This window comes from Physeter macrocephalus, chromosome 4 (genome assembly GCF_002837175.3).
Source record: "Physeter macrocephalus isolate SW-GA chromosome 4, ASM283717v5, whole genome shotgun sequence".
NCBI classification, from domain to species: Eukaryota; Metazoa; Chordata; class Mammalia; order Artiodactyla; family Physeteridae; genus Physeter; species Physeter macrocephalus.
In genome coordinates, this window is record NC_041217.1 from 54953473 (window position 1) to 54968332 (window position 14860).

The 14860-nt window shown below is 36.4% G+C and overlaps 1 protein-coding gene across 4 annotated transcripts in view; it reads left to right on the forward strand.

Moving 5' to 3' along the window:
- The first annotated feature begins 297 nt into the window (after positions 1 to 297).
- AKT3 (AKT serine/threonine kinase 3) overlaps positions 298 to 14860 on the forward strand; it is a 397960-nt gene continuing 383397 nt past the window's right edge. For 3 of the 4 annotated variants that reach the window (XM_055084208.1, XM_024133623.3, XM_055084209.1), the window contains exons 1-2: positions 298 to 381; positions 10822 to 10979. In XM_055084208.1, coding sequence (XP_054940183.1) covers positions 10934 to 10979 — 46 coding nt within the window. In that variant the 5' untranslated portion in view covers positions 298 to 381; positions 10822 to 10933. Of the gene's footprint in view, positions 382 to 10821; positions 10980 to 14860 lie in introns of those variants that run through there. The other variant, XM_055084210.1, reaches the window with a different exon arrangement.

Consider the following 14860-nt stretch of genomic DNA (forward strand, 5'->3'; position numbering starts at 1 on the left):
CGGAGTTTTCTGGTGATGAATTGAATTTGTAGCCGAGATCTGATTCCCACGTAGAGTCTCCGCCCCCTCCCCCCGCCGCCTCCCTCCTCCCGCCGCCGCCGCCGCTGCCGCCGCCGCCGCCGCCTCCGCCTCCGCCTCCTCCCGCTCCAGCTCCGCGGCCCGGCCGGCTCCCTCCCTCCCTCCCCTGCAGCCCGCCGCCTGCCCTCCCGCCGGCCACACCGGCTCCAGGGGGGCCAGAGGCTCTGCGGGGTGGGGGGAGGACAGGAGGGGAGGAGGAGGGAGGGGGACCCCCGAGTCGCCCCCTCTCCTCCCCCCCGCCCCCCGGCTCCATCCTCCGCCGCCGCCCGAGCAGCTGCGGGGCCGCCGCCGCCGCCTTTGCAGGTAACAGCCACCGCCCCCCACTCTCGCCCTCTCCCTGCCGCGCCTGTTCTCCCTCCGGGCGCCCCTCGGGCGGGGGTGGCGGTGGGTGAATGAGGTGGGGGCGTCCGGCTTGTCACCGCGCCGGGGGCGTGGGCGGGGGCTGGGTCGCCGTGGGCTGGGGTTGGGATGCGGGTGCGGAGGCCGGGGATGCCCGGCGCGGACGGACCGCACCCCTCACTTTGCTGAGGGAAGCTGAGGCGGCGGTGCGCGGGGGCCGGGGAGGGTGTTCCTGGCCTAGCGATGCGGTCCGGGTCTGGGCCGCCCGGGCCCGGCGCCTCTGGTCTCTGCGCCACTCTCGATCCAGCCCGCTCACCCTCCTCGCCGGCCGGCGGCTAGGGGAGGGGGCCCGCTCGGCCTGGGGTGGCGGCGGGGTTATGTAACGCGGGGAGCGCCTGTGTCAGGGCGTTTGGGTGGGGGAGGGGGCTGTGTGCGCGTGGGTGGGGGAAGGCAGGGAAGCGACGGCTCCCCGGGGTCTTGTTCTCCACCCCCCCCCCCACCCCGCCGCCGGCGCACAGGAAGAGACGGCCCTGGTGGGGTGGGGGTGTGTGGGAGGTGGGGAACGTGCTTGTCTGTGTTTTTAATAGTAGTGGGGTTTTGATCCGCTCCGGAGTTGTGTGCTAAGAATAGAAATGTACGGAAGATGCTGGCTTTGGCGGATCCAGTGATGCTGTCGCTGCTGGCGGCGGCGGCGGCGGCGGCGGCGGCGGCGGCGGCTCTGGCTGCAAGTAAACAAACCAGCCTCTTCCTCGTCCACCTCCTTCTCCTGCGCATCGGTCTGCATCAGCCATGATGCTAGTGGGGCCCTTCAGAGCCCAAAGTTGAAGCGGAGCTGGTTGCTGTGTTCACCCTGACTCCTAGGCGGGGTCACCCCTTGTTTGGGATTTCCCGGGAATCTACAGTTAGGCTAGATTGAATTTCTTTGGGGCCCTGTTTTCAATACCGGTATTTACTGTTTATCTTCTGAAAGCAGAGGAAATGTTTACCCATAAGTCAAGGCTGGGATACTCACTTTTCTTCCATCAAAATAATGTTATGAAAATAAAACCAACACGTTTCATCAGTGTGGTAATTGGTTGAAAGCCCAGTAGTTTGTAATGGATAACGTTTCCAAGTAGAAATTCAACAGTGAAACCCAGGTATTTATATTAATTACTGGTGTCAATAAAATGTTCACACTTTTTTAGTTCATCACGAAGCTGAAGAATGTGGAATAGTGACTTTTTTTGTAGTTTATACGTTGGCAACTGCCTCAGATCATCAATTTAGATATATGTTCCATCTTTGGTAAAGCATGGTCATATAATATCTTTTAGTGGACTGTAAATCATTAGACAACTACTGGGCTTTGTTTTTGATGGAAAGTCACTAAATTAGGTTATGCATTGTTGGAAAATAGTTGGAAAAAGCCAAAGGAGGAAGAATTCCATAAAGATGGTTTAGGAAACTCTGTCTTCAGAACTTGTCATGGCGAAATATGTGTAAATGAATAGGAATATTAGAGGAGGTGGTTGTCTAAAACGTGAAAACATCTTTTATTGGAATATCTACTTATTAGTATTACTAGTTTTCAGATATATGACAGGATGCACAATTATTTGCAAGATAGAAGTCAGGACTGTAGATTTTTTTTTTTCCTTTGCCGATACATAGTCTTGACTTTGAAAGTTCACCAGTGAGATTGATCTGAAGACGTGTTTTTTGTTTTTCTCACTAGGGTTTATCCCAATATCTTTGACTGGTTTGAGCTTTTAATTTTAAAGTGAGGGAAGTGCATATATCACACGAATGAGACAACATTGGAAGTTAGGTGAATGTAAAGTTTTATGTTTGTACTGTGTATTTGCAGTATGTAGTATGTTTTCTTAGAGTGTTTGAAAAATAATGTCTAAGGTAATTCTGCAAAAAAAATTTTTGAAACTATTATTTGTATTCATTTTGTCTCCTACTTTTAGCCGTTCTGTAATGATTACTTTAGTGAATTGTTTTCCAACCTAAAATTAATTTTTACTTTGACTCTTAGTTTAAATTGTGTATGTCAGAATATTGCTTTGGATGTTTTTGTTTATGTAACTTAAATGGCAGTAAACTATTTTAAATAAGATTTCATTCATTCATTCATTCAACAAATATTAGAGTGTGAAGTGTGTGGTAGGGACTGATTTGATTAAAAACTTTTACTATTTACATTTCATCCAGAAGATCACTACTATTAGGCAGTGAATTTGTTTTCAGAATCACTGCAAATCTAAACATGTTTTCGTTAAACATATGGGACACATGTGCTTAGCATAGAGTCTTGTGCAAAGTAAGGATTTAAGGTTTTTTAAACTCTAGCTTTCTATTTAAACATGAGACATTCTTACAAAAAATTCAATGGAAATTTTCAACTACTTAGTTTTCTTTAAAAAGAGGAACTGGTTTTACAAGTTAATTTTGTGGAAGTTTAGAATTTACTTAAACTTTGCATATTTTTATGAAAAGATGGCTGTACTTTCTTTTGTTGTTGTATCTTTTAGTACTATAATTCACCCTTGGGAAGATAAGGCAATTGTTAATGATGTGTTAATTGGATTTTTAGCATGATTTGATAGGGTCTAGTCTTTATAGTGTGATTAAGTTTCAAGCACTAAAAAATATTTAACATAAGAATATATGACTAACATAAGATGCAAGACAGAAAAAGAAACCATTTCATTTTGACCAAATCAGTCGTGTAATTTGACTTGCATTTTTATTTTTAAGTTATTATAAATTAATGCACGTGATTAATTTTTGTAGATTTGTGTTAGATTATTTAAATTATTTAAAATTTCTCTGTTTTTCACTCCAGGTTTCAGAGTGCGCATCAGAATTCTAAATGTTCGTTTCCTATACCATGTACTTTTCTGTAGTTGCCAGAATCATCTGAATCATCTGATGTTAACTTACATGTTTTATCATGGTCTTTTATGTATGATAGAGCTACACTCAATTTAGAGTTAACGCTAGCCAGTGCCTGAAGAGCGCTTGCATGTGCCAGGTACTGTTATATGTGCTTAACATGTATAAATGCATTTAATCTTCACAATAGCCTGTTACACTTTTGAAAGTCATTTTCACAGGAGAAAATACTTTTTCTGGCATTGTAAAAATTTGTTTCATTTTAACTTTAGTAATTTTGAAACACTTTTTCTTTCAGTGTTTGTGCTAACCTGTTTGTACCTATTATTAGAATTCACAATGACAATGCTAAATTTCAATAAACTTGTACAGTATAATTTCCACAGAAATCAAGATAATACAGTAAAACATATTGACTGATCTGTAACTTTTTTTTTCATTTCATTTCTTTCAAATGCTGAATTAAATGCCACAGATGTTTACATGTTTTATTGTAACACCATAGTCTTTGAACATGTTAGATGTAAACATTTCCTTTGCCAGGAAATCTTCAAATAGTAGTCGATAGGTAAATTAGTGTATGCATCTTGACCTGTAGATCTGTTTTTTAGTTCTTTTCAATACTCTGTTTATATTTATTTGTCACCAATTACAGATATTTCACACTTTTAAATGGGTATATTTTGCTAATATTCAGAGGGAAAAGTAAAAAAAAAATTATTGGAAGAATCACTGGGAGATTTTTAAATGAGAATTTTTCTTCTCTATGTTAACTGAAAAAGCCTCTGACTATATTTGGGAGTCTAGGGGATGAGAGGGGGAGGAAGATGGTATTTTTGCCAGTAGTGGAATTTAGTCCAAATTTTGTCTGAGTGGAATTGATGTTTGAATGTTTTATCTTTTCAACTATATATTAACCTTTTGAGGACAGGAACTGTGTATAATCAGGATACTATCACCTAAGATGCCATCTATAAGTGAAATACTCAGTAGCTTTAAACTTAAAGAACCATAAATAAGAGCTATTTAGAGTTCATCTAATGTTATACTTTTATTTTTATGGCTAAGGAAACTTGAGGCATAGATAATTAAAGGACCTTATACAGCATTAGTCTGGGCCGGGCAGAGTTGGGAATAGGGACCCAAGTTTCTTGTCCTGTCCTGTGCTCCTTCTAATGCACCATTGTAATGAACTTTGTTACAGGATTCCATACCTACTGGTTAACTTTCAGTTTAATCAGGAGTAAAATCTGTCAGGCTGATTAATGGCATTTTTATGTGTGTGGATTCTTTTTGTTTTATAATCAGGGAGGTCCCCGAGTCAGATTTTAGAAGGATTTTACAGGTGTATTGGAAAAATATGGCCAACTGTGCAACTAAGATTGTTTTAGTAGCAACCCTCAACCTGTCCATGTGTTGTTACATAAGTGCTTTCATATAGAGACAAGCTACATTTTACATGAGAAATGTAGGGGTGAATGTGTCAGTAGCTTGTTTAGTGGTTTAGGTGAGCCAGAGGAATCCAATAAGCATTTTTTTAGTTGTTTCAAATTAGAATATTAAATATGTCACCCAGCACGAGTTGCTTTTTTTTACTTGATTAATAATGGATGTGTTGGTTGAAATGGCATGCAAATGCCCTAAACGGGTAGGGAAGAGGGGGGAAATGCTTTATTGTTTTGTATACATATTTCAAAGTTTATAAAGCTGATTTTTAAGAATTGGCAATTTAGAATAACTGATATTTTGGGTGAAAGTTAGAAATCTTGCCTTTGCTTATTCAGGTATTTTCCCATAGTGTGAAACAGTGACGATATCTATATAGAAAGAGTTGAAAGAAAATCCACAAAGTGTATTGTAGTCTGAAGAGAGGAAAAGGTATCCAAAGTATATAGTTTGTATGGTTCACTTCCCTATATGATATGTTTTTAGCAGGATAACAACTCTTAAAAGGACAGACTGGCTTAGAGTTATTTGAAGTGGAGATCAGGTTACCTTGAATTTCCCTTCCACTCCACTATTTTTCCTTTCCCTCAAATCCTTTTAAAAGTTTCATTAGCCTTATGCATTTATTATGGCATACATTAGTTTCACCTATTTCTTAAAATCAGTAAATATCATAGAATTACACCATGGTTACCCTTGACCATCATTTGTTTTTCAAAGTAGCAACTTTCTATTGTATTTGGATATCAGTTCTTCATTACTTTAGTTTGGCTAGCATATCTAAAGTATATAAAAAATGTGGGTGCAGAGCAAGTATATTCTACATAGTATTAATTATAGCCAAATGTATAGTAGTTTATAGAAGGTTGTATTATAGATTTGTATCATGGCTTTTAACTTAGAAATTAACATACAGGAAATTATTAACCTATGAATTTTGCTCTTTATAAAATAGAATTGCTGGGGGTGCTTTTTAACTTTATGTCAACTTTTAGTCTTCTATTATAATTTCATTTGTGATGCAGTAGTAATATTTAATTTTTAATTTGTTTGAAAACATGCTTTACTGGACTTCTGAAATATAATTTGTTACAGAAAAAAATGTTCAGAACTATTCACAAATGTACATGTTTTTGAGAGCTCATATTGAGTTATTTTGTAGAAAGCACAACAAACTGATAGAAGTTACTTGTCACTAACTTGTTATGGTAACTGCTGAAATGTCATTGTTATTGATTGGTTACGGTCTTCTTAGGTTCAAAATTGTAGATGTGATAGCTACTGCACAAATTTGTTTTAGAGTTAAATGAGAAAACGTATGTGGAAGCACTTTGATAACAAATTATTATAGGTTTGGAAAAGATATTTGAAATACTTAGTTTTGCTTGTCCCCTGTATACTCAGTTATAGTTCTTGTCCCAGAGTAGATAATCAATACATCTTTATTGATTGAATGAACATATATGTGTATATATATATAACGTTTTCTTGCGCGAATGATATTTTAAACAGATGTTTGAAGAACTTTATTGCTTAAAATTGAATGGTTGGCTGCTGTAAGTAAACAGATATCTTTTAAAAATTCTTAAAAGTATCATGAAGAAAATACCCTATTCTTTCCCTTTTTCCTCCCATAATGGATAATTTTGGGCAGTGTTGATGCTTGATTTGTTTGGGAATTGAAACTTGACCATCTCAACAAAAAGAGTCAAAAAATATCGAGAAAAGAGGTTTATTTTAATGTGTGTTAGGCCTTAAAATTAATGGAGGTCTATAGGAAACATACTTTAATGAATAGGGAAGAATATTTATTTCAACTTTAATTATTTTTTTGTAGGTGCTTCCGTAATGTTTAGGTTCAGGTTTGTTTTTACCATGGCTTCATACCATTCTCTGTCGACTTACAGTATTAATTTGCTTCGTCTTTATTAGGTATCTGAAGCTGCATCTTTGTTCTTTCACTCATCCATTCATTCATTTATTTATTCCATATTTGTTGAGCATCTCTTATGTGCCAGGCAGCATTAAATTGTTTTAGTAAATAATAATGCTGTTGAATGAGGTAAAAGATGTGAAAATGTTTTATAAATTGTAAAATGACATTCAAATGTAATTATTATCATTATCAAATTCTCAGATAATTTTGTATGAAAATACTTTTAGTGTAACTGCTTTGTGTAAATTATAAATTGAATCTACTAAGAATTTTGTATGAAATTTTTTATAAGAATGGGAAAAATTAGATTATCCAGCAATGAATGTTTAACGCAATAGGTTTAAAAGAAAAATAAACCAAATTTTTTTTCTTACAGCTCATTGGATAGAACACATTTCTAAAGAAGTTAGGACTGTAGGACTCTACCTTAGGAAGCAGATTACATGCCTAAAGTACAGCCCATCATTTAGCAGATTAGTGTTTTTAATAACATGGAAGACTGAGTGGGAGAGTGTATTTGACTTGGTGCAAGAGTGTTGCCACTGTAGGAAAAGTAGATCAAAGAATATAGTTTACTGCTTGAGAGTCGATAGCATTGGTTCTATACTAAAGACAGCGTTTATTTCTAGCTTATTGATCATAATCCTAGAGTAGTATACCTTTGAACGTCTTTTAAATTGTGTTCAAATAATGTATCATTTTAGCCAGAGGTGACCCAGAGCAGTTTTAAAGCTGAAAATTATGAATATGGGTGGAATTTGGTAACATTTTAAGATGTAAAATGGCTAAAGCCATCTCTGTAGTACCTGGTTCACTGGCCCTGTTGAAGATGATAAATTTTGTCCTGTTGATTTAATATACCTTTAAAAAGTTTAAATGTATAGGCACTGATAAACATCTTTATCTATAAAACTAGTTTTTGGAAACAGTTTCTTTATAAAACAATTCATTGATTTTGGATTGATCTCAATATTTCAATATATTGTTTTGTCCTGAAGAGGCAGTGCTAGTGGAAAGTGTGTACCTGTTTTTGTGGTCTTGATTCTCTTATAAAGTAGCTGTATGACGTTGGGCAAGTCACTTCATCTGTCTTGACTTCTGTTTCCTCAACTGTAAAATGAGGGTCCCTTCTAGCTTTAAGATTCTATCAATGAAATGTCCACTTAAAAAAAAATAGAATCAATTTTGAAAATACGTTTGTTTTTCTAGTGTTTTATATAATGGTATTATAATACACATTATTTTAATAGGAAAATAGTCTATATATGTTTATTGGATGTGTATTATTTTTTGTTTATTACTAAGTGTTGGTTGCTGATCTCTTCCCTTTCCAATCCCAAGGATATTAAGATACGAATTTTCATTTACCCAGAGTATACAATTTTATAGTCAGAAACCAAGAATGGCTTAATAGATGTGAGGCCTCTCGCTGTAAGTACTACCAAAGAGAAGGTCTAAGTGCAGTTCTTCTAAAGACATCATTTTGCACTAGTGTCCCTAATGTTTAACTCCCTTATACAGTTGACTCTTGACCAGTACGGGGGTGGGTTGCTTTCCTCACCCCAACCCCAGTGTCAAAAATCTGCCTACTGCTATCTCTGTCTCAAAAATAAAGGAATTGATAAATGACTTATCCAAGGGTAGGGAGCTGAAACAGTTTGGATAAAATAAGGATTCAAACTTTAGTTCTTTTGATTCTACATATTGTGGTCTCTAATTGAACACAAACTTTTTCCCACACTTAGTTTAAAGATCTGTAAAGTGAGAATGCAGGTACTGTATTTATTGAAAAAAAATCCATGTATAAATGGACCTGCACAGTTCAAACCCATGTTGTTCAAGGGTTAATTGTAATTATTTATGTTGTATAAAGAGTTAACCCTTTCAGTTATCTAGCTTCATATTAAGTAGCCAGTTGACCATGTTGAGTTTTTCAGGAAGTTACATAAATCAAATTAAAATGATGTTTTGATTCTTTACTGAAAGCTTTTTTGTTTTTGTTTTTTGCCTGTTTTTAATGGTGAAATGGGTCTTGTCTTGAATTATGTGGCCATTTCCTATGGCTGTTTTTCACAGTGTGTTCCCCTGGATTTCAATACATGTTACTAAAGGAAAAAAAAAGCCCTGTGTATTCAAGTAAGTTTAGGATTTGCTGAGATAAATAAGGTTATACATTATATATTTTGTACCTTTAATATGGTGATGGTGTTGTTTCAAGAGAAAGACATGGTTTATAGAATTTCACAAACTTACTTGACCAAAAAATTATTTTTCTTTTTTTTTTTTTTTTTTTTTGCGGTACGCGGACCTCTCACTGTTGTGGCGTCTCCCGTTGCGGAGCACAGGCTCCGGACGCGCAGGCTCAGCGGCCATGGCTCACGGGCCTAGCCGCTCCGGGGCATGTGGGATCTTCCCGGACTAGGGCACGAACCCGCGTCCCCTGCATTAGCAGGCGGACTCTCAACCACTGTGCCACCAGGGAAGCCCCCTATTTTTCTATTTTTAACCCTCTTTTTCTTCTTATTTTTCTGGAATTTCTCTTCGTATTCTGTCAAACATATTTTGGGAGAATACACCAAGAGTCTAATATTCCTTTTGACTCTGTACAGTAGCAGACCTGAATGATTTTGAGGACAGGCTTGCTCCAGCCTGTAGTTGCTGCCCTCAGCCGCATGGCACATGAGTGGGGTGGTCTTTTATTCAGCCACATAAACTTTGTCAGTCTTTTCTTAAGAGAATGGTAGTCTTAATTCCTGACTGCTAAATGGTTAGGCTCTGTACTTAATATGCATTGGAAAAAGAACTGTAATTCATTTCAGTACTAGCTAGGAAGTCTAACCTTGAACTTATTCCTATGCACTATTTATTAAAACCATATTTGAGAAAATAGTATAGTTATATAGTCCATACATCCATTTTTCTGGTTATCTAAAATTTATGCCTGGGTTCCTGTGTCATGTTTTTTGGTCCCTTACTGTGGAAATGCTTTAATTAAATTTTATCTTGGCACTTTCCTTTTTAGATTGAGAGGGACAATAAGAAATAGCCAGTAAAGCTCATTGCTGTATATATGTGAGGATATTTTTGAGGACTTTAGTTTATTACACTACAAGGTATCTTATGAAGACCTATGGGTTAAATTTCAGATTTTTGTCCTAGAACGAATTGTTTCCTTCTGAACAACTTTTTTTCTTTTTAAAAATATTTGTGAATACTGTAAATATTGAAACTGATTGTATTTCCTTATTTGTATTGCTTCCTGAAAGCTTCAAGTTAAATTTATGGTCCATCTTTCACAAATATGTAGATTTTTACTCTGGCTTCTTTTTATCTTAAGTCAATAAGAATGCAGGCTCTGGAATCAGGTAGATTGGGTTCAGATATTGGTGCCATCATTCATTAACTGTGTTGAAATCAGGCAAGCCACTTAATCTCTGTGAGCCTCAGTTTTCCCATCTATGAAATGGAGTTAACTGTATAATAGATGTAAGCATCTGTAATAGTTCTTGACATGTCCTGAATACTCCATACTTTTTCCCACTTTCATATTCCCTTTGTTTCACTCCATCTACTTTAAAAAAATAGATTTTATATGATTTATAATATTTTATTTATTGTAACCTACCTGTAATATTTCTTGGAACAAGGCAGAGTAAGCATAGATAAATATTGGTTGCTTAGCACATTGTTTTTTACATAAAATCCAGCAATTAAAAACGTTCACAATTGCTTTGCCATACTATTTCTAAATTTACTGAGATTTTGAAATTAGACATGCATGAAGATTTACTTTTAGTCCACCTCACTTTCATTCTCTTCCCTTTTCACCTCAAACACACATTACCAAGGAAATTTTCTGTATTATTTGTGTAGGTGTGACAGTGGTTTTCTTAAGACATTTTTTTGTTGCAACCTCGTAGGTTAAAAGTTTCACTGTCCTTTGAAGTTCTGTCACAAGACCAGGGAAGTGCATTCATTATAAAACTACTTAATAAATAAGTTCCCCAGTTTGAAGAGCTAGACTTTTATGTGAGGTCAGGCCAGTTGAAGACATTTACAAAGAATTAGTTGTTTGTTATTGCTATGTGAGTTGCAAGAATGGAAAAAAAAGAAATTCTTTCTTCAATACTTCCTTCCAGGCTGAGTCATCACTAGAGAGTGGGAAGGGCAGCAGCAGCAGAGAATCCAAACCCCAAAGCTGGTATCACAAAGTACCTTTTCTCCAAGTTGGGGGCTCAGAGGGGCGCCATCATGAGTGATGTTACCATTGTGAAAGAAGGTTGGGTTCAGAAGAGGGGTAAGTGTTCAACAAAACTGAAAATAATATGGTTGGTAAGTGTGCTAACACTAAGTGGTGTCCTGGAAGTTGATATTTTTTTCTGATTCTGTTAACAAAGTAAACTGTGACATACTGTGTCCACTAAGATAGAAACGATATTTAACATATGTGTTAGGAATTTGCTTGTTATTTAGGAATTGTTTGTAATTCTTGATTTTGATAATCTATAATCAAGAAGGTTTAGCTTTCTGGTATGTTCTGTGCATGGATGTTACAGAAAGTTCATGTTGTATTTTTTCTGTATTGTCCACAGATTCTACAATCCAGAGAGGTGTCTTTAGAATGATTTAATATCTAAAAAGTATCTAACTTGTATGCATTTAAAGACATTTAAATATATAAATAAAAGTATTCAATTATATTAAGCCAGTTTGGGCGGTGGCAGGGAAAGGGCTTAAAGTAGTAAAGAGGAAGGATTCACTCACAAACTCATGCATTCATTAATCCCATAGTTAGATAAGTAAAGTCCTAAAGTGAAAGACCGAATGAGGAAAGGGATTGTGTGTTTGTGTGTGTGTGTGTGCGTGTATGTATATTTAATTTCATATTTTAATTTTTCATGATCTTTTATTATTTCTTAATAATAAGAATTAATACTTATTTCTTAAAGTTATTTAGATAAATACTTGCGATAAATAATTCAAATGCATTATTATTTTTTAATACTAAAGGAACTCTTCAATGTAAAGCTTAATTTATCCTCCATGAGATCACCTGCTAATGTAGTCAGTGTGTTTATTAGAAATCTAGACTAGAGTTTAGATTAGTTGCCAGGCAACTACTGTTTATCCACATGGCCAAATTCAGTAGGATGAAGATGGTTACATTCTCAGAGCTTTTAAGTTCTCGTATATCTATTTTCTTGTTAAAAGTTACCTCTTAATAATTTAGTGATTTTTAATATTCTTTGAAGTTCTGTAGTGAATACTTAGGCTAAAAAGCTGTTGTCAGTAGTTAAATATGATTATGTGTTAATGAGTTTTTAAAAATTGGCCTTACTGAGTTGTAATTTACATACAATAAAATTCACCAATTTTAATCCGCCAATTTTTACTTTGATGAATTTTGCTAAATTTATACACTAGTGTAACAAACCCTAAAATCATGATATAGAACATTTCTATCATCCCAGCAAGTTCCCTCATTCCCCTACACAGTCAATCCTCTTCCCTGAACTCTGGCAACCACTGATTTGCTGTTACTATAATTCTGCTTTTCTAGAATTTCATATAAGTAGGATCATACAATATGTAGTCCTTTGTGTCTGGTTACTTTCACGTAGCATAATACTTTAAAGATCCATCTCTGTTGTTGTACATATCATTAGTTTGTTCCTTTTTCTTGTTGAGTGGTATTCCACTATCTGGACATACCACAATTTATCTGTTTACCAGTTGGTGGACACTTGGGTTGTTTCTAGTTTTTGGCTGTTATGAATAAAGCTGCTGTGATCATTTGAGTGCACGTCTTTGTGTGATGTGTTTTCATTTTTCTTGGGTATTAACCTAAGAATGAGATTACTGAGTCATATGGTAAGTGTATGTTTAACTTTATAAAAACTGCTAAACTGTTTTCCGAAGTGGCTATTCGTACTGTTAAGTTTTATTTTTCTCATGTTATTCTCATATCATAAATTTGGAAAGCATTTTCACATTTCAGTGCTACAGCACTGAAAGTGCTGAAATAACTGAAAGTTATTTAAAATTTTTTTTAACTTGTCCATTACATTTATATTATTTTTCCTCTTTTTTGGGGGGCGGGGCTGGCAAATCACTTAAACCTTTTGGAGTTTTACTTTATTAATCTCAAAAATTTGCTCTCACAAGACTGTTGTGAAGATTAAATGAGATAGTGGGTATGGATGTGTTTTGGCAGTTCTGACACAAATGTAAGCTATTACTATCACCACATTTTATCAAGGGTTTAGGGTGGTTCTTGAGTCTTATTTAATTAGTTGTGTCTTGTATGAAATACCAAGATAGAAGTTTGGTGTATAGTGCATGGCATATAGAAAAATGAAAAAGAATTTCTCAGTGTTTTTCCTGAATTGTTTAGTGAATGGGGATTGTAAGGAGTGTGTGTGTGTGTGTGTGTGTATTTTGGGAAGTAATAGTCATATAAGCATAAGAATTTGAATAGTACACAAGGTATAGAATGAAAAGTAACTGCCTCTTCTAACTAGTTTCTTTCCTCAGAGAGACCTTTTCTATTTTTAATTCTTCTGCTGATTATTATCCCAGGTTTATATATAATATGCTAAACATTGTTTTTGATGACTCTTAAGTAATCTAGTATATCTTCATTGTAAAAAAATGAAGAATTTAAACTTTTAATACCTATTCTCTCCCTTCTTCCTTTTATTGATATTTGTTTATTTTTTGGTGTTTGTGATTAAACTTCTAGCACTTGCACCGTTAATTCTAGAAAGTATAAACTTGCCACTTTATAAGTGAGGAAAAGTAGTACCCCTCACAATCTTTCCCTTGAATTCCACATTCCCTTCCCACTTTATGTCAACTGTAACATTGATTTTATATTTTTAAGGTTTATAATAGTTATATTTGCTGATTCTGAAAAGCATTAATCCATATTATGATTATGTACATAATACTGCTAAACAGAGTAGTATGATGGGATCCATAGAGAATAGATGGATTTTTTTTTAAACATCTTTATTAGAGTATAATTGCTTTACAATGTGTGTCAGTTTATGCTTTATAACAAAGTGAATCAGTTATACATATACATATGTCCCCATATCTCTTCCCTCTTGCATCTCCCTCCCTCCCACCCTCCCTATTCCACCCCTCTAGGTGGTCACAAAGCACCGAGCTGATCTCCCTGTGCTATGCGGCTGCTTCCCACTAGCTATCTATTTTACGTTTGGTAGTGTATATATGTCCATGCCACTCTCTCACTTTGTCCCAGCTTACCCTTCCCCCTCCCTGTATCCTCAAGTCCATTCTCTGGTAGGTCTGCATCTTTATTGTCGTCTTGCCCCTAGGTTCTTCTGACCATTTTTTTTTTTTTTTCCGATTCCATATATATGTGTTAGCATACGGTATTTGTTTTTCTCTTTCTGACTTACTCTGTATGACAGTCTCTAGGTCCATCCACCTCACTACAAATAACTCAATTTCGTTTCTTTTTATGGCTGAGTAATATTCCATTGTATATATGTGCCACAAAGTGAGAGAGTGGCATGGACATATATACACTACCAAACGTAAAATAGATAGCTAGTGGGAAGCAGCCGCATAGCACAGGGAGATCAGCTCGGTGCTTTGTGACCACCTAGAGGGGTGGGATAGGGAGGGTGGGAGGGAGGGAGACGCAAGAGGGAAGAGATATGGAGATATATGTATATGTATAACTGATTCACTTTGTTATAAAGCAGAAACTAAAGATTAATGATGTTGAGCATTCTTTCATGTGTTTGTTGGCAATCTGTATATCTTCTTTGGAGAAATGTCTATTTAGGTCTCCTGCCCATTTTTGGATTGAATAGATGGATTTTTATACTCTCTTGGTACTTAAGATCATCCCATACTTTAGTTTGGCTTTTAGTTTGGCATATAACTTATTTCTGGATTTTCTAATTACTACATTTTTCCCCTGTTGGTAGAAGAGGGTGTCCCTTCTTCATCATATCACTTGGTTATCTAGCTTTTTAATCATACGGTTTGTTGAAGTTCTAATATGAACTGACTTTTTTCTGAGTATGATGCTTAGCTAATATCATTATTTACTTGCATTCTTGGAAAAGTGCTTTCTTAGCTCTCATGTCTTTTTTCTTTTTGTAGCTTTCTGGAGTACTTCCTGAAGTACCGTTTTCAGAA